This window comes from Hyla sarda (genome assembly GCF_029499605.1).
Source record: "Hyla sarda isolate aHylSar1 chromosome 1 unlocalized genomic scaffold, aHylSar1.hap1 SUPER_1_unloc_5, whole genome shotgun sequence".
In the NCBI taxonomy this organism is placed as follows: domain Eukaryota; kingdom Metazoa; phylum Chordata; class Amphibia; order Anura; family Hylidae; genus Hyla; species Hyla sarda.
In genome coordinates this window covers 486,930-507,172 of record NW_026607591.1, presented here as the reverse complement: position 1 = coordinate 507,172, position 20,243 = coordinate 486,930, and the positions used below count along the sequence as shown (strand labels likewise).

Below are 20,243 nucleotides of genomic sequence, written 5' to 3'. Positions count from 1 at the left end.
TGTGCAGGAGGGAGAAGGAGGTAGGCTGTTAGGTTTATGTGTGTGTATGTGTGTATGTAGCAGAGCTGAGTGTGTGAGTGTATGCAGCATAGTTGAGTGTGTGAGTGTATGTAGCAGAGTTGAGTGTGTGTATGTGTATGTAGCAGGGCTGAGTGTGTGAGTGTATGCAGCATAGTTGAGTGTGTGAGTGTATGTAGCAGAGTTGAGTGTGTGTGTGTGTGTATGTAGCAGAGCTGTGTGAGTGTGTATATGTAGCAGAGTTGAGTGTGTATGCAGCAGAGTTGAATGTGTGATTGTGTGTATGTAGCAGGGCTGAGTGCGTGAGTGTGTGTATGTAGCAGAGCTGAGTGTGTGAGTTTGTGTATGTAGCAGAGCTGTGTGAGTGTGTATATTTAGCAGAGTTGAGTGTGTATGCAGCAGAGTTGAATGTGTGAATGTGTGTATGTAGCAGAGCTGAGTGCGATATTGTGTGCATGTAGCAGAGCTGAGTTTGTGAGTGTGTATGTAGCAGAGCGGAGTGTGTGAATGTGTGTATGTAGCAGAGCTAAGTGTGTGAATGTATGTATGTAGCAGAGCTGAGTGTGTGTGTGTGTAGCAGAGCAGAGTGTGTGTATGCAGTAGAGTTGTGTGTGATTGTGTGTGTGTGGCAGAGCTGAGTGTGTGAATGTGTGTGTAGCAGAGCTGTGTTAGTGTGTATATGTAGCAGAGTTGAGTGTGTGTGTGTATGTAGCAGAGCTGAGTCTGTGAGTGTGTGTATGTAGCAGAGCTGAATGTGTGAGTGTGTGTATGCAGCAGAGCTGAGTGTGTAAGTAGCAAAGCTGAATGTGTGAGTGCGTGTATGTAGCAGAGCTGAGTGTGTGTATGCAGCATAGTTGAGTGTGTGATTGTGTATGTAGCAAAGCTGAGTGTGTAAGTGTGTATGTAGCAGTGCTGAGTGTGTGAGTTTGTGTATGTAGCAGAGCTGAGTGTGTGTATGTAGCAGAGTTGAGTGTGTAACTGTGTGTATTTAGCAGAGCTAAGCATGTGTGTGTGTGTATGTAGCAGAGTTGAGTGTGAGTGTGTGTATGTAGCAGTGCTGAGTGTGTAAGTAGTGTAAGTGTGTACTACATACACACTGCTATACACATGGTAGTATGTGCAGCGCATTGCATCCTAGTGTCTGTACTACAGACACTAGGATGCAATGCTCTGCACATACCCCCATGGGTAAAGCAGTGTGTTTGTAGTACATATACACTGCTATACACATGGGGGGGCTGCAGAGCATTTGCACCCTAGTGTTTGTACTACAGAGTCTGTACAACAGACATGGGTCGGGTGCAATGCTCTGCAGTCTGCACATACCCACATGTGTATAGGAGTGCTATATAAAAAGTGTAAAGTAAAAAAAAAAAAAAATGGAAATAAACCGCTCCCCCAATAAAAATTAGCTCCCCCTTTTCCTATTGCTATACAAAAAAAGTAAAAAAAATAAAAAATTTTACATATGTGATACTGCCGCGTGGCGAACTGTCTGAACTATTAAAATTAAATGTTAGTAAATCATTAACATTTTATTCTAATAGTTCAGACAGTTACCCATGCGGCAGTATCAAATTTACGCTGGTTTTTGTACAGGATCATTAATAATGACAGCAACCGGCATAAACATAAAAAAAATAATAATTCTGCTGTTTGGTGAAATCACATGGTACATACTTTTAATATGGCCATTGTACAGGATTTATCAAGTAGAATCAGCTGAACCCATTTTTTTGGCATTTTGACGTTTTTTCCGATTAATCGATGAAATAATTGGCAACTAATTGATTATTAAAATAATGGTTAGCTGCAGCCCTAATGACCACGATATAGTGATCGGATAATACTACCGTACTGATACTGGATAAAACCGCTATACACAGTATCACCAATAACACCACTATACAAGGGACAAATGATTGTACCACACCATGACTACACATTATAACACCGCTATACACAGACAGTAGTGACCCCGGCTCTACACACCATATAACAGTACTGGTTACATACAGTTACATCAGGTGACCTCTTCTCTCATCACTTTCCTTTTTCTTCTCTATACAGCCCAGACCGTCATGATGGTTTCTTTCAGCCACAACTCCACAGAACCTGCCAGACAAACATTTTAGATTTTTCCTGCACCTTTAGCGCTCTATACAGTAATAATAACACGAGTGTCCCACATAGTAGAGTGGGTAGATATGTGGGTTTGGGGAAGGGTAGATAGATTCTCCTTACATGGTTTCTGCATTACACAGATGTCTCAAGTAATAGTAACAAAAGTAGATTGCTGGTGGGTGTTGAGTGGAACCAAGAGGTCAGGTCTACAGTTTAATGGAAAGACAAGCAGGGAAACTGGGTAAAGTATTCTGAAAACATCTAAACTGTTCATTAGGGCAGTAGTGCAGATCATTAGGGGACAGTAGTGCAGATCATTAGGGGGAAGTAGTGTGGTAGTTGGGTGATGCAAGCTAGCTCAGGGTCTGGTGGTATTAACCCTGTGTGGGGGCGAGTTGGTATTAACCCCTTACTTGTATTGTGACGCCAGGGTGCAAGTTTTTCCAGTTGGTTTACTGTCGCTAATCTGCCCAGAAACGGTGATGGAAGTAATAGAATGTCCACGGCTGAAGTTATGCAGAACGTTAACTCTTTACTTGTAGCTTGCGCAGCAATAACAACCATTAACCCCTTAAGGACCAAGGACGTACCGGTACGTCCTTGGTCCTGCTCTCCTGATATAACGCGGGGTTTCACAGTAACCCCGCGTCATATCACGGCGGGCCCGGCATCATAGTGAAGCCGGGACCCACCTCTAATAGCGCACAGCGCCGATCGCGGTGCAGCGCTATTAACCCTTTAGCCGCGCGCTCAGAACTGAGCCGCGCGGCTAAAAGTGAAAGTGAAAGTTGCCGGCTAGCTCAGTCGGGCTGTTCGGGATAGCCGCGGCTAATCGCAGCATCCCGAACAGCTGACAGGACAGCGGGAGGGCCCCTACCTGCCTCCTCACTGTCCGATCGCTGAATGACTGCTCAGTGCCTGAGATCCAGACCTGAGCAGTCATGCGGCAGAATCGTTGATCACTGGTTTCTTATGAGAATCCAGTGATCAATGATGAAGATCAGTGTGTGCAGTGTTATAGGTCCCTATGGGATAACAATGATCAGTATAAGAGATCAGTGTGTGCAGTGTTATAGGTCCCTATGGGATAACAATGATCAGTATAAGAGATCAGTGTGTGCAGTGTTATAGGTCCCTATGGGATAACAATGATCAGTATAAGAGATCAGTGTGTGCAGTGTTATAGGTCCCTATGGGATAACAATGATCAGTATAAGAGATCAGTGTGTGCAGTGTTATAGGTCCCTATGGGAGCTATAACACTGCAAAAAAAAAGTTAAAAAAAAAAAAGTGAAGAAATATCATTTAACTCCTCCCCTATTAAAAGTTTGAATCACCCCCCTTTTCCAATAAAAAAAAAAAACACAGTGTAAATAAAAATAAAGATATATGGTATCACCGCGTGCGGAAATGTCCGAATTATAAAAATATATCATTAATTAAACCGCTCGGTCAATGGCGTGCGCGCAAAAAAATTACAAAGTCCAAAATAGTGCATTTTTGGTCACTTTTTATATCATTTAAAAATGAATAAAAAGCGATCAATAAGTCCTATCAATGCAAAAATGGTACCGTTAAAAACTTCAGATCACGGCGCAAAAAATTTGCCCCCATACCGCCCCATACACGGAAAAATAAAAAAGTTATAGGGGTCAGAATATGACAATTTTAAACGTATTAATTTTCCTGCATGTAGTTATGATTTTTTCCAGAAGTCCGACAAAATCAAACCTATATAAGTAGGGTATCATTTTAATCGTATGGACCTACAGAATAAAGATAAGGTGTCATTTTTACCGAAAAATGTACTACGTAGAAACGGAAGCCCCCAAAAGTTACAAAACTGCGGGTTTTTTTTCAATTTTGTCGCACAATGATTTTTTTTTCCGTTTCACCGTAGATTTTTGGGCAAAATGACTGACGTCATTACAAAGTAGAATTGGTGGCACAAAAATAAGCCATCATATGGATTTTTAGGTGCAAAATTGAAAGAGTTATGATTTTTTAAAGGCAAGGAGCAAAAAACGAAAATGCAAAAACGGAAAAACCCCCGATCCTTAAGGGGTTAACAGTCTTTATGGTTCTGAGGTATCTGGTTTGCAGGTAACCTCGCACACAGGACTGAGCATATACTTGAGTGAACCACTGTGCTACTGTTACTTTGGCTTGGAAGTAGTCCCGGAGTTATAAGTGGCTGCTGTGAGATGGCTTGAGGCCTATCTGAGATGAGTAGAGATAAGAGATAAATCTGTGCTTGTCTTATCTGATGATCCCGGAACTAACACAGGAACAAACAGGAAGAAGGATCAGAATACAGCCCTTTATATAGTGTGGGCTAGACTAATGCTCATTGGTGGCAAGTTATAACTCTATACAAATATCACATGATAAACGTATCACATGACTTAAGGTCCTATATATAGCCAATCACATATACTATTCAATTTATACAACTTCAATTATAACTGGCAGAGAATATAGAAGAAGAAATTGGGTTCTTGTCATAAACATCCACGGGGAGACAGGGATCAGAGCCAAGGGCATGAAGTGACTCTGATTAAGGGGACCCTTATCATGGGACAGAGCCATGTTCTGTACCGGGACACCACAAACCCCCTTACTTAAAAGAAGTCGTCCCCAACGTAAGTCCCCTGGAAGAGGAACGGAATGGCCAAGGCCTGATGCAGACCTGGAGCTCAAGTTCGTTAGTGTCCATTCCAGGCTGATGTGGAAAAATAAATGAGGAAAGTAAAGAGGAAAGTATTCCATAAGAAAGTCCATGTATGCTTTGTATGCTCCGGCACTGTTTTGGAAGTGTCCATGCTTATATAACTGGATAAAAGACACACACATATATATATATATATATATATATATATATATATATATATATATATACATTTTTTTTTTTTTTTTTTAATTTTTTTTTTAAACAGGATGAGCACAAACAGGGTTAGGTAAAATATCAGATTTTTCTTGCTCACCAACAGAATTAGCAATAACAAATAATAACCTGTAACTATTGTGTGTATTTTTATTATTTTTTTCTGTACTAACATATCATGTATGTTATACTATTTATGTGTGGTATAACTCTATACCCTTAATTATTTGGTTTTGTAGTGTAGTTATACTATAACTATAAACATCAAGTTAACTTATGTAGTACTGAGGTTGTGGAGTATGTATACTATTGTGAGGCTAATACATACTGAATACATTAGAGCATAAATCACATTTTAGTACAGTTCACAGTTGAGCATAGTTCACATTTGATTTTGCATAAAGTTGATATTCCGCCACTGACATTTTAGACACTTATACACTGTTTTCGGATTGGGTTGCCTGAGGCTATCTCCCCAATGCCTGTGCTACTAGGGCCTATCGATAACCAAATACTTATCCCTAGAACATTAGATACAGATAACATTTTGGGTGCTATCACCTTTAAGTTTTGACCTTTAACGTGTATTTTCTGTTAGCTACAGGGATACTTTCTGGCCACAAAAACATTCCTGACACGTAAAGACAAACTAAGCAAGAGAAATGAAAGACACTGAGTGTATAAGGTGGCTTGGAACTGATATGAGTAATGTTACAGTCCCTGACGTACATGTACTGAGTAGTGAGAATCATGTACTGAAGTTTATGTGAACTGCAAAGTACTTATTTGTTTGTGTACACTGAAATCAATATTATGTGTACTGAATTAGTGAGATAGATTAGATTAGTCTTGGTATCCAAGTGGAAGCTGCCCTTGTGTCGACCTTGGAGACCGACGCAACACCACCTCCTGGGTTTCAGGTACTGCTTCTTCTGCCGACACTGCTTCTTCTGAGGCACTCGGTTCTTCGGCCCTTGAGGGACCAGCTTGAGGGCTGGATTCCAGAGTTTCACTTGGACCTCGACTGAGAGGATGCATAAGGATTGGAGAGACAGGATCTCTACTTGTAATGGAATTTGCAGAAGATGTTGCCAGAGACAGATTCACAACTGGAGAGGAAACCAGGGTTGGTTGATGAGGAGAGAACATTGGCACGTCCATCGATGGATGAATCCCCTGACCTGGTACATATTCCCTAACAGGCCTGGTGACTGTAAGAGCAGGAGGAGGCTCAGGTAGATCCTCTCGGAGGCACAACTTTATCCGATTACGGTGGACCACCTGGGGTTCAAACCCATCTTTCTGTACTTCATAGATGTCTGTGTCCGGGTATGGCAAAGCAGTGATGGTGTAGGGTTCAGTCTCCCATATGGAATCGAGCTTGTGAGTTCTGGGAAACTTCCGCAGCCACATCAAGTTCAACAGTTGAGCAGAGGCATGACGGTTGTAGTCCCTCTGCTGCCTTTCTTGGGCCTCGCCCATCTTCTTCCCCACAATTTCTTTTGAATTCGCCTCTGGTGATCGGAAATCCAGTCTTGTGAGGTCTGTGGGGAGTTATTGAAGGGTGCTTGCAACCCAAAGGCTCTATCTTTAGGAAGATGCCCATGTCGGCCCATCATAAGATAGAACGGAGTATATCCTGTGGAGCAGTGAACAGTATTGTTATATACAGTGCCTTGTGAAAGTATTCGGCCCCCTTGAACTTTGACCTTTTGCCACATTTCAGGCTTCAAACATAAAGATATAAAACTGTAATTTTTTGTGAAGAATCAACAACAAGTGGGACACAATCATGAAGTGGAATGAAATTTATTGAATATTTCAAACTCTTAACAAATAAAAAACTGAAAAATTGGGCATGCTAAATTATTCAGCCCCCTCAAGTTAATACTTTGTAGCACCACCTTTTGCTTTGATTACACATGTAAGTCGCTTGGGGTATGTCTCTATCAGTTTTGCACATTGAGAGACTGAAATTTTTGCCCATTCCTCCAGCTGGAGCTCAGTGAGGTTGGATGGAGAGCGTTTGTGAACAGCTGGAGCTCAGTGAGGTTGGATGGAGAGCGTTTGTAAACAGCTGGAGCTCAGTGAGGTTGGATGGAGAGCGTTTGTGAACAGCTGGAGCTCAGTGAGGTTGGATGGAGAGCGTTTGTAAACAGCTGGAGCTCAGTGAGGTTGGATGGAGAGCGTTTGTGAACAGCTGGAGCTCAGTGAGGTTGGATGGAGAGCGTTTGTGAACAGCTGGAGCTCAGTGAGGTTGGATGGAGAGCGTTTGTGAACAGCTGGAGCTCAGTAAGGTTGGATGGAGAGCGTTTGTGAACAGCAGTTTTCAGTTCTTTCCACAGATTCTCCATTGGATTCAGGTCTGGACTTTGACTTAGCCATTCTAACACCTGGATATGTTTATTTGTGAACCATTCCATTGTAGATTTGGCTTTATGTTTTGGATCATTGTCTTGTTGGAAGACAAATCTCTGTCCCTGTCTCAGATCTTTTGCAGACTCCATCAGGTTTTCTTCCAGAATGGTCCTGTATTTGGCTCCATCCATCTTCCCATCAATTTTAACCATCTTCCCTGTCCCTGCTGAAGAAAAGCAGACCCAAACCATGATGCTGCCACCACCATGTGTGACAGTGGGGATGGTGTGTTCAGGGTGATGAGCTGTGTTGCTTTTACGCTAAACATAACGTTTTGCATTGTTGCCAAAAAGTTGGATTTTGGTTTAATCTGACCAGAGCACCTTCTTCCACATGTTTGGTGTCTCCCAGGTGGCTTGTGGCAAACTTTAAACAACACTTTTCATGGATATCTTTAAGAAATGGCTTTCTTCTTGCCACTCTTCCATAAAGGCCAGATTTGTGCAGTATACGACTGATAGTTGTCCTATGGACAGAGTCTCCCACCTCAGCTGTAGATCTCTGCAGTTCATCCAGAGTGATCATGGGGCTCTTGGCTGCATCTCTGATCAGTCTTCTCCTTGTATGATCTGAAAGTTTAGAGGGACGGCCAGGTCTTCGCAGATTTGCAATGGTCTGATACTCCTTCCATTTCAATATTATCGCTTGCACAGTGCTCCTTGGGATGTTTAACGCTTGGGAAATCTTTTTGTATCCAAATCCGGCTTTAAACTTCTCCACAACAGTATCTCGGACCTGCCTGGTGTGTTCCTTGTTCTTCATGATGCTCTCTGCACTTTAAACGGACCTCTGAGACTATCACAGTGCAGGTGCATCTATACGGAGACTTGATTACACACAGGTGGATTCTATTTATCATCATTAGTCAGTTAGGTCAACATTGGATCATTCAGAGATCCTCACTGAACTTCTGGAGAGAGTTTGCTGCACTGAAATTAAAGGGGCTGAATAATTTTGCACGCCCAATTTTTCAGTTTTTTATTTGTTAACAAAGTTTGAAATATCCAATAAATTTCGTTCCACTTCATGATTGTGTCCCACTTGATGATTCTTCACAAAAAATTACAGTTTTATATCTTTATGTTTGAAGCCTGAAATGTGGCAAAAAAGTCGAAAAGTTCAAGGGGGCCGAATACTTTCACAAAGCACTGTATATGCAATCTTCTGATTGCATACACAGTTCAATGCTATGCCATAGCATAGCATTGATCAGTGTTATCGGCGCTCTGCTGCTCCAGCCTGAATCTCAGGCATGAAGCATAGGAGCGCCGATCGGACGGAGATGGAGGCAGGTAGGGTCCCTCCCCCGTAGTGCTGGGCGGTATGACCAAAAATGTGTATCACTGTATTTTTGGAAGTTTTGGCAGTTCCACGGTATTTAATGGTATCCCGTTGAGCGCTCTTCTCTACACCCCCCAAATCATGTGACCCGCGAGCGCTCCTTCTCTAACCCCCCCAAATCATATGTGACCCGCGAGCACTCCTCCCCCTCCCCCAATAAATTATCAGCCGCTGCGCTGTACTGTACTCTGTATACCTTCTAAGGGGTTAATGCCGGTAATCACCGCGATTGGTGATGTCCGGCATTAGACATGGATCCTGGCAGCTGAAAGCCGGCAGGGCCACCCAGCTATGACGCTAGGTAAGCCCGTAACCCAGTGTCATACAGGTACGCCCTTGGTCGTTAAGGTGTTACATGTACTAATTTTGGTGCATGTAGTTTTAATTTTTTTAAGCAGTAAAATAAAAGAAAACCTACATACATTGGGTATCCTTGCAACTGTATAAACCTACAGAATAAAGATAAGGTGTCATTTTTACCAAAAAGTGCACTGTGTAGATACGGAAGCCCCAAAAAGTTACAAAATGGCTTTTATTTTTTCAAATTTCACCCCAGAAATAAGCTTTTCTTTTGTTTCGTCACAGACTATGTTATAAAAAAAGTGATGTCATTACAAAGTACAATTGGTGTCGCAAAAAACAAGCCCCTATATGGGTCTGTAGGTGCAAAATTGAAAGAGTTATGATTTTTTAGAAGGTGAGGAGGAAAAAACAAAAGTGCAAAAACATAAATTGCCCAGGTCCTCAAGGGTTTAACTCCTTGAAATCCTCAGTAACGTATTAAATATGCTGAACATGTATGTAGCTGGAAAGGTTGGCACCTATTTTCTTGCCAATTCAATTTTTGGGCCCTTACTCTTTATATTTCCACCCTTAGGTTGGTGGCCCAACAGCGTTTAAGCCCTTCAAATCCTCAGTTACTTATTCGAAACGCTTCTTTTTTATGCATTGTTTACTATTGTTTTTTCTGAATCAGATTGTTCCCAAATAATATTCAACATTTATGTATAAAAAACAGGTTTACTGCAGAGGAATAAGAGGAGAGAACTACAACTCCCAGCATGTATAAGATCATGTGACTGCAGAGGAATAATACATGCTTTTTTCCCTATCTAAAGGGAATCCGGGCAAGGACCATTGAGGCATATGTTTGCTAATCAAAAATGGTGATTGCATTGCTGCGCTCCCTGCCTTCCACGCCACTACCGTATCACTTTCTATAGTTGAGCCCCTTTAAGGACCAGGAATAGCCCCCTTAGTGTGAAGAAGGGCAGGTAAGGACCAAGGGTGCACTAATCCCGACTCCAGAGCTGTATTAGAATAGGCATCAAAACCCCTAACCCAATCAATACAGTGACGATATACACAGGATAAATTATAGTGTTTGTGTATAGTGTTTAGGCTGCCAAACGGGCTGCCAGAACTTTAAAGACCGATTTAAGGTCATGATTTATTAAAGATATGGGACGATCTAGGGTAAGAAGATATTTCCCAGGTTTAGGCAAGACCTTTATATAGTCTGTATTCATAGAGCAGGGTATGGGGCTCCCCTGCAGGTAAGAGTTGAAGAGTCCCAACAACGTCCGGGTAGTCTCCCCCTTGAGAATGCTATAAACCCCCCGAAAAGCCATCTGGACCTGGCGCCTTATTTACCGCCAACCCCTTAATCGTTCCATCAAGTTCTTCTTTCGTTATGGGTGCATTAGTGTGTTATGGGAAGATTAGCCGACGCTATCTAGTCCCGGAAAGAAGAACTCCCTGGACCCACAGAGTATAGAGAATGAAGATAAGTTATCAGCATATCATTGATCACCTTAGGATCTCTCTGCAAGGACCCTGTATTCCTTTAGTGAAGTGGGCCAACAGGTACGTTCCATGGTAAAACAGGGTGGCTTTGAATTGAGAGCGAGCTAGATTATCCCGCCTCTCCACCCAACATTCATAATCTGCCTTAGCCACAGACCAGGCATCTTAGTGGCAGCCGATGGAGACACCATAAAAGCGGCATAAGCCTGGCATAAAGCCTGTCCCAGAGAAGTAATCTGCTGGGTTATTTTCTGCTTCTGAGTGGCAGTATAACCCAGAATCCAGCCCCTAAAAACCGCCTTAGCAGCCTCCCAGTATAGTTGCGGGTTTATTGTGTAATATACAATATGTGGGATGTACGTCCAGGAAGCTCAAAGTTAGGTTCTTAGAACATGTAAATATGCCCCATATATGGGACATAGGTCTCTTTGGGGACTTACCAGGCAATTTTTAGGAGTCCATGCAGGTCCTCCGGGATAAAAAGGGTGCGTCCCCCACCTAGAGGCAGAGACTGGAGTAACAAGTATTCTTGTGAGAAGCTTTTTGGATCTTATATTTGGAGACTCGTTCTCCAACACGTCTGAATTTCCGCAATGATTTATCATATATTTATTAAGCTATGTGATCTTCTTCTTTCGTACATATGTTTGTAAGGTTAATATACTTGTCAAGAACAGAGATTATATATGTATTATGTTACCGTATTATGATTAATCACCTGATACAAGGATGTGGCGCAATATATGACACAAATGCCTTTACACCTGTGGGTTAGTCAGTATAAATTTTGTTTGCAATGTTGTTAATGTATGCCATGACTAAGATCTGTTGACAGATCGAAACGTATCAGCGCTTCATACGTGCTTGTTATTCTATTTTGATATATCCACTACATGTTTTAATGTTTTTTATTAAAGTAAAAAAATTTTATGGGAGCTGGATTACCTATGCTGAGACATGGCTAAGCAGCTTGCTTAGCTTCCATATGTGATGCAAGTGTCCTATCCATCCATATACTGAAGGCATCGTCAGGCAGTGAGCTGACCCCAGATTTTTTCATAGATTTTCTATTCTTTCTTTTGCAATATGCAAAAAAGTGCCCAACTCAATCCACATACAACAACAATGAATAGGTGCCAAGGTAACTCTGAATAACTTTAGGGGAAACCCACTAAAGGGGTACCCTAGACTAAGAACCCTCCCTATAAAATGTAACTTAAAATATCAAAAGAAATCAAAAACCATAAGTAATGTACAAATTCACCACTAGGTGTCAGAACTACACCACTGTTAAAATGCCAGCCCTAGTTTAGCTCCGTATCAGTGTGCTGGAAATAAGATAAGCTCAGAAGGAATGTGCACTTATATTGTATGGCCATTCAGGAGCCATCTGTATATTTAGTAATAAGTGTAAGAGTAGCTAAGTGTAAGAGCTGAAATTAAAACTCCCACGTATCCAGTTCCCTGACGTTTCGCTGGCTCCCCAGTTTTATCAAAGGACTATTGACTAATGGCCTGACTCAATCCCACACACACATTGAGAAGATTCTCTAATACCATGTGAAAAAGGAGAAGAGGAGTCCCATACCCTCAACAATATAACTTATATGAACTCTCCTGTATACGAATACAGGGGGAGGAGCCACGTGAGCGCTAGAGATAAATACGCATTGTTCTTCAGAGAGTTTGATATTCAGCTCCTCTTCTCGTATAAGATGCATTTTGGTTACTATTAGAAGCAGAAGAAATCAGATAAGAATAAAGCTTAGATAGTATTATTATTTAGGGAATAAATACAATCTCTCTAATCAATTTCAGGGACGCATGTTAGTATAACGCTTAAAACATTGGAGAGTAAAGATAAATTTACTTATAAAACCCCAGAAAGCCTGAGATTCCTCTATGGCCAAAGTCTTAGTAGAAGAATATAAATCTCGTAACGTAAAAGAATGTAAACGTTCCCACAAAGGGGAAGAGGGAAAATGTGTTTAGTAATAACCATAGGGAGTAAAGAAAGTGGGGTTAGGGGAGAAGGGAAATCAGAATCAGTCGTAGAGCAGTCTCGTAATACCGACAAAGTTATATATAAAAGAGGAAAGAACTAGAGAGGCCAAGGAGGAGTGCGGGGGCCACAAAATGGGCCCTAGAGAAGGAGGGACTGAGGAGAATTCCATATCCACATGAGGAGGAATATAAAGGGGAGGATGAGAAAAAGAAGAGCGAACGAGCTCTAATAATCCAGACGAAGGAAAAGCTTTATAATAAGTGTGTAAATCCGGAAACACAAAACCGCCGTCTAATGTCTTCAGGGTGAGCGTCTATACGGGACACGTGGTCTCTTCTGAATCATAACAAAATTACAAAATAACCATCGGATAGAAGAAAAATAACAATTCCGTACTATGATAGGGACGGACTGTAAAAATATAAAATATTATTGGTAAATATAAGATTTAAGAACCTTTTTCCTTCCAATCCACGACATATATGGGAATTTACGAGCGTGTAACTGGGTCTTCAATCCGTGTAATAATGGCGCAAAGTGTGAAGTAAAGAGATCTTGTACCAGATGTGATCAGATCTCTAGGGATTTTATACCCCGGGGAGGACAAAGAAAAGGAAAAGAATTACACCGATGTTTACTGAACCCGGGGGGCGCTGAGATATTGACGACTTCTCATATAGAAAAATGGATTTTATGATCTGAGACCGAAAATAGACGTCAAGACGGGAAACGCTCGTCTAGGGTTTGTGATAAATAAAAGTATCTGCAGCGTCTTATGTTCAGAAGAGACGATCTTCAAGGGAGACGCGCGGATCCTGTCTGATGCCTTGAATTAAAGTCTCTATAATCATAATGAGAAGGGGGCGGGGACAACACTGACGCGTTACATTCTCTATATACAGTGATCCCCCGACCTACGATGGCTCCGACATACGATAATTTCAACATACGATGGCCTCTCAGAGGCAGCATCAACATACGATGCTTTTGTATGTCGGGGCAATCGCATAAACGGCTATCCGGCAGCACTGACGGCTTCAGCTGCCAACGGATAGCCGTTTACAGTGCCCCGTGTGGTCCGCTGACGATCACTTACCTGTCCTCGGGGCTCCGGCGCGTCCTCTTCGGGATCCCCTCCATCGTTGGTGCTCTCCATCGTCGTCATCACGTCCCTGCGCACGCCGTCCTGTCATCCAATTGGAGCGGCGTGCGTAGCGACGTGATTGGGGCGACGGAGAGCGAGGAGGTCGGGGAAGCAGAGGCCTTGCCGGAGCGTCGGGGACGCTGCAACAGCGATGGAAGGCAACATCCAGGGCAGCGGTGACGAGTGGGGACAGTCCGAAGCGGCGGTGACAGGTGAGTACAACTTCCTATACCAGTGGTCTTCAACCTGTGGACCTCCAGATGTTGCAAAACTACAACTCCCAGCATGCCCAGACAGCCTTTATTAACTTTTATTAACTATTAACTTAATTGGCAACAAGTTTAGAGATGCAGTATATGATATATGTATAAATGTCAGATATCCTATGTACATAGATAATATATAGATGTGTTATCTGCATCATTTATTGCTCTAAACTGGCTTCTTTCCTGTATGAGTTCTGTGATGCTTAACAAGATGAGAATGCTGGGTAAAACATTTTCCACATTCTGAGCATGAAAATGGCTTCTCTCCTGTGTGAGTTCTTTGATGTCTAAAAAGATGGGATTTCTGAGAAAAACATTTCCCACATTCTGCACATGAAAATGGCTTCTCCCCTGTGTGAGTTCTTTGATGTTTAACAAGATCTGATTTCTGAGAAAAACATTTCCCACACTCTGCACATGAAAATGGCTTCACCCCTGTATGAGTTCTTTGATGCTGAACAAGATTTGATTTCACAATAAAACCTTTCCCACACTCTGCACAGAAAAATGGCTTCTCCTCTGTGTGAATTTTTATATGTATAACAAAACTTGATATGTCATTAAAACACTTTCCACATTCTGAACATGAAAATGGCTGCTCCCCTGCGTGAGTTCTTTCATGTTTAACCAGATTTGATTTGTCAGAAAAACATTTCCCACATACTAAACATGAATATGGTTTTTCACCTGTGTGCGTTCGTTTATGTTTAACAAGACTTGATTTGTCAGGAAAACATTTTTCACATTCTGAACATGAAAATGGCTTCTCCCCTGTGTGAGCTTTTTGATGTTGAACAAGAATTGATTTCTCAGTATAACATTTTCCACATTCTGAACATGAAAATGGCTTCTCTCCTTTGTGAGTTCTGTGATGCTTAACAAGATGGGAAAGCTGAGTAAAATATTTTCCACATTCTGAGCATGAAAATGGCTTCTCCCCTGTGTGAGTTCTGTGATGTTGAACAAGATTTGTTTTCCCAGTAAAACATTTTCCACATTCTAAACATGAAAATGGCTTTTCTCCTGTGTGAGTTCTTTGATGTTTAACAAGACTTGATTTGTCAGTAAAACATTTTCCGCATTCTGAACATGAAAATGGCTTTTCTCCTGTGTGAGTTCTTTGATGTTTAACAAGACTTGATATGTCAGTAAAACATTTTCCGCATTCTGAACATGAAAATGGCTTTTCTCCTGTGTGAGTTCTTTGATGTTTAACAAGATCTGATTTGTCAGTAAAACATTTTCCACATTCTAAACATGAAAATGGCTTCTCCCCTGAGTGAGTTCTTTTATGTTTAACAAGACTTGATTTGTCAGTAAAACATTTTCCGCATTCTGAACATGAAAATGGCTTCTCCCCTGTGTGAGTTCTTCGATGTTGAACAAGATGTGATTTCTTAGCAAAACATTTCCCACATTCTGAGCATGTATAGGATTTCTGAGCTCGCTGATGTCCAGCACCCCTTCTGTGACCTTTTTTTTGCTGAACATCCTGTGATGACTGAGAAGACAGGACCTGTATATAAGGATGAGATGACAGATCTTGGCTGTGAAGGGCTGAGGGTGTATCTGGGATAATGGAATGTTCTTCATATGTATCTTGTGTGATATCATCATCTGCTTTATAATCTGAAGATATAAGATTCTCCTCTGATCTCCTGGTACAAGAATCTGCCAAGAATAAAACACATTTTATTAACCCCTTAACAACCCAGATAATTTAAGCTTTTGCATTTTCATTTTTCTTTCTCCTCTCCTAAGAGTCATAACGCTTGTTTTTACATAGTTTTAAAAGCTTGTGGGACCGATCTTTCGTTGTTATGACACCCTTCATTCAGTGTGTGGTAAAATATTTTTTTAGGTCAATACGATCACAACGATATCTAAGTTGCATAGTTTTCTTTATGCTTTACTGCTTTTCAATAACAATTACAAATAAATTAAAATTATTATTTGAGAGGGGGTTTATTCATTGAATTGTTCATACAGATCAGTGCAGAACATAAGTAATACACTGACCCATTAGAGCCGACCATAGACAGACTGTATCAATAGCAGAGTCCCGGCAGTGACAAATGCTTCGGGCTGACATAATAATGGATCAGATCCCTGTGATCGCTTCATGTGAAGCCAATTGCTCCACCAATGACGCTTACTAAGCCTGTGTAAATGCTGAAGTCAGCTTTGACAGCAGTATCTAAGTGGTTAATAGCCAGCATCAGAGATTTCTCCATGTCAGCTATTAGCAGCGGCCCTCAGTTACTGAATGCAGCCAAGAGCCACCAGGTATAGAGGGGTCCCGAGCCCTCTCAATACACCCTTAATGGGGTACCCTGCTGCCCCAGCGTTCAGAACATTTTGTTCCGAATGCTTGGAGTGGGCGGCAGGGGTTGTGACGTACGACCACCCCCCTTGTGATGTCACGCCACACCCCCTCAATGAAAGTCTATGGAATGGGAGTAGGGGACTATAAAATATGTAGTCTTTAGATTGCATACAATGATCAATACTTCTCAATAGAAGAACATTGATCAGTGTTTTCGATGCTCCATTGCTTCAGCCTGGCATAGCTGACTGCATGATTGGAGCACTGATCGGACTGCAGGGAGGAAGGTAAGAGACCTCCCGCCGTCCTTTCAGCTGATTGGGATGCTGCGGATTCGCCATAGCAGCCCTGATCAACCCACTGAGCTAGCCGGGAACGGGATTTACCTCTTTCAGATGCAGTGATCAACTTCTAAAGAGTTAATGCCAGACATCAGTACAATCGGCGATGTCCAGCATTAGCCGTGTGGGTCTCGGTTGCTGATTGCTTCATACAGCAGGGGCCCGTAGTGGACTTAAATATACGTCCATTTGCTGGAAGAGGTTAATTTTAAGAATATAATATGTGATTATTTTATCCTGTAGTTCAGAGTAAGTCATTAACAAAAAAAAAAAAAATCAAACAACTATGTAAATTGGGTATAGTTGTAATCGTGCTGACCCAAACAATCAACCAGAGTGAATGTCAGCCAGACCATAGTCATACATTGTAATTACAATCAGAAACAACAGAAAAGCACTTTGAGATCAGACTGCCTCTGCCCTTACGCGGTCTCTGAACTGTTGCAGTTAAATAGCCAGAACCCAGCAGGGAAGGGGCTGGCTGATTACAGGTAGCCATAGAAATAAGCAGCTATCCTTAATATCAGCCGAGGTTTTGCTGTAAATATGTTATGCCCTTCTTTTATTTTCGTTGTATTCCCGCCGCTCTTCTCACCCAAGATCTGTCCCTGGCAGGACCTCAGGTGCAAGTGTTTCCTGACTAGGTTTGGCATTATCCGAGCAAAGGGCCCAACTTGCCACAATAAAGACACATCCCCTCCCTCCTACTATAATCCCTCTCCACTGCGGGAAGGGGGGTGGTACTGAGTTTCATTGGTTCGATCCCTTCAAACGTTTTACAACCAGGAGGCATGGGAGGTGAGGGAGGCATGGGAGGTGAGGGAGGCATGGGAGGGCATGAATATTGAGGTGACGATCTGACAGGAGGCCTCCACAAGCGGTCCCAAAATGGTTCTGAGCCTACAGTCAACTAGGATGGTGTAAGACAAAAGCTCCTCGAGATCTCTGACCACAATCTCATCTTGTATAATATCGGAGAGTCCACGAGAGAACGTGTCCACCAGCGCTTCCTTATCCGAGCACACTTCTGCTGCTAGAATACAGAACTCTATTGAATTCTTGGCCACAGTTCTCATCCCCTGTTACATGGAAATGAGCTGCTCTGCTGCAGAGGGAGAACGGACAGGGAGATGAAATGTCTCTGTAGTCGTAGATAATACGTTTATCAGTCTCCAAAGAGGATTCACCCGGGATAGAGCGTTATCAGTAAGGAGGGAGATCAGGAATCCTACCTTACTTCTATCATTAGGACAGGACTGCGGGACCATTTCCAGATAAATGCCCACTTGGTTCAGGGAGCCTCTACATTCATTAGGATCGCCCCCATAATGCTGGGGAAGCGGGGCAGATCCAGTAAACCCACAGGAGGCAATGGCTTCTATGGCAGCAGAAATAGTTGCCGGAGCAGGAGAGTAGGTGGCTGCCGGTTGAGGCACAGGAGGCTCTAGGTGAGACGTACGATTCTAAAGCGTCTGCATTACAAGTGCCAATTGCTCAATCCTCTGATCCTGCAGATCCATTATAGTGAAAATGTTTGGTGCTGGTGGATTGTCTGCATCATCCGGATTCATGGCCCTTGTGTAATGTCAGGAACCACAAAACCAGATGGAGATGATAGTGCAGAACAAATCACCTTTATTATAATAATGGAAAATACAAATATAACAAACAATAGGAGAATCCAGGGACCTGGTCAGATACACAGAAAGGGATCAGGAGCCAAAGTAGGTACTAAAGAAAAGCCCAAGTCAGGAGAAAGGAAAGAAGTGTAGTCAGAAGTCAGGACCAGGATCAGGAACCAGAGTGGATGTCGGACAGTCCAGAGTCATCAAAATAAGGAATAACAGGATCATACAGGAGATCAGAAACCACACAAGGGCAGAGCCTCATAGAACTGAAACAGACTAAATAGCCAGGGCTCAGCAGGGAAGAGGCTGGTTAATTAGATGGTAGACAGGGAAACGCAGTGCTGCTTGTTAATAACAGCTGAGGTGTTCTTGTCTGCTGAGAAACAAGTAGTGGAGCGGGGGAAGGGAGAGAACCCTAGTAATGTCACTACATCCATCCTCCAAAGACTCTTCTGTTATCTGGTATATGTCTCCATTTATCTGGAATATGTCTCCATGTGGTGTATTGTGTTATCTGGTATATGTCTCCATGTTGTGTATTCTGTTATCTGGTATATGTTTCCATGTTGTGTATTGTGTTATCTGGTATATTTCTCCATGTTGTGTATTGTGTTATCTGGTATATGTCTCCATGTTGTGTATTGTGTTATCTGGTATATGTCTCCATGTTGTGTATTGTGTTATCTGGTATATGTCTCCATGTTGTGTATTGTGTTATCTGGTATATGTCTCCATGTTGTGTATTGTGTTATCTGGTATATGTCTCCATGTTGTGTATTGTGGTATCTGGTATATGTCTCCATGTTGTGTATTGTGTTATCTGGTATATGTCTCCATGTTGTGTATTGTGTTATCTGGTATATATGTCTCCATGTTGTGTATTGTGTTATCTGGTATATGTCTCCATGTTGTGTATTGTGTTATCTGGTATATGTCTCCATGTTGTGTATTGTGTTATCTGGTATATGTCTCCATGTTGTGTATTGTGTTATCTGGTATATGTCTCCATGTTGTGTATTGTGTTATCTGGTATATATCTCCATGTTGTGTATTGTGTTATCTGGTATATGTCTCCATGTTGTGTATTGTGTTATCTGGTATATGTCTCCATGTTGTGTATTGTGTTTTCTGGTATATGTCTCCATGTTGTGTATTGTGTTATCTGATATATGTCGCCATCATTGCTCGGTGAGGTTTCTGTCCATACAGTGTGTCCTCTCTTCTCCTCACTGTGATGACTCCTCCCCCCTCCCTCACTCTCCTCTGACTCACAGAGGGCCCTGGACCTGCCTGCAGCCCTGTCAATTACTCATGGTCTCCATGACATATTGATGACCACTGGACACTGCAGGACTGGTATGTGTCCCAGGAGGCAGGGGGACCCCTAGTGGACAGTTTTTTTAATGGCTTTTTAAGTATGAAATGCTGATAATGTTTTGATGAAAGCAATTGCAAAACATATTGGGGGGATTGATCAAAACCTGTTCAGAGGAAAAGTTGCTGAATTGCCCATAGCAACCAATCAGATCGCTTCTTTCATTGTTCACAGGCCCTTTCTAAACTGAAAGAAGTGATCTGATTGGTTGCTATGGGCAATTCAGCAATTTTTCCTCTGGACAGGTTTTGATAAATCTTCCCCATTGTTTATGCATGCTGTATAACATATCAAAAGTTATTGTATCTGACAGTGCCCATTTAAGACATCGGACTCGTACACATAGGGATATTTCTTGTCCATGTTCCAGCTGTAGTATCACATTAGTTTGCATTTTGGCTGAATGGATGAATATACAGCAAGAAAGAGACAGGACAGAGAGATTAAGGAATTCTACACAATTATTAGTCAGAGAATCTGTGACTCTTCTCTATATTAAGTTGTTACTACTCACCTGGGCGGTTACCTGTAGGAATGTCCTCCTTATACTGCTCATCACTGCTCACA

At 42.1% G+C, this 20,243-nt stretch overlaps 2 protein-coding genes across 2 annotated transcripts in view; one reads left to right on the top strand and one right to left on the bottom strand.

Moving 5' to 3' along the window:
- LOC130298217 (oocyte zinc finger protein XlCOF22-like) overlaps positions 1 to 20,243 on the bottom strand; it is a 300,794-nt gene that overhangs the window by 47,426 nt on the left and 233,125 nt on the right. Inside the window, exon 8 of the mRNA XM_056551134.1 lies at positions 14,179 to 15,433. Within this exon, the coding sequence (XP_056407109.1) occupies positions 14,179 to 15,433 (1,255 nt within the window). The remainder of the gene's footprint in view (positions 1 to 14,178; positions 15,434 to 20,243) is intronic.
- Positions 1 to 20,243, top strand: part of LOC130298216 (zinc finger protein 84-like) — a 111,191-nt gene that overhangs the window by 38,001 nt on the left and 52,947 nt on the right. The gene's annotated exons all lie outside the window — the stretch shown is intronic.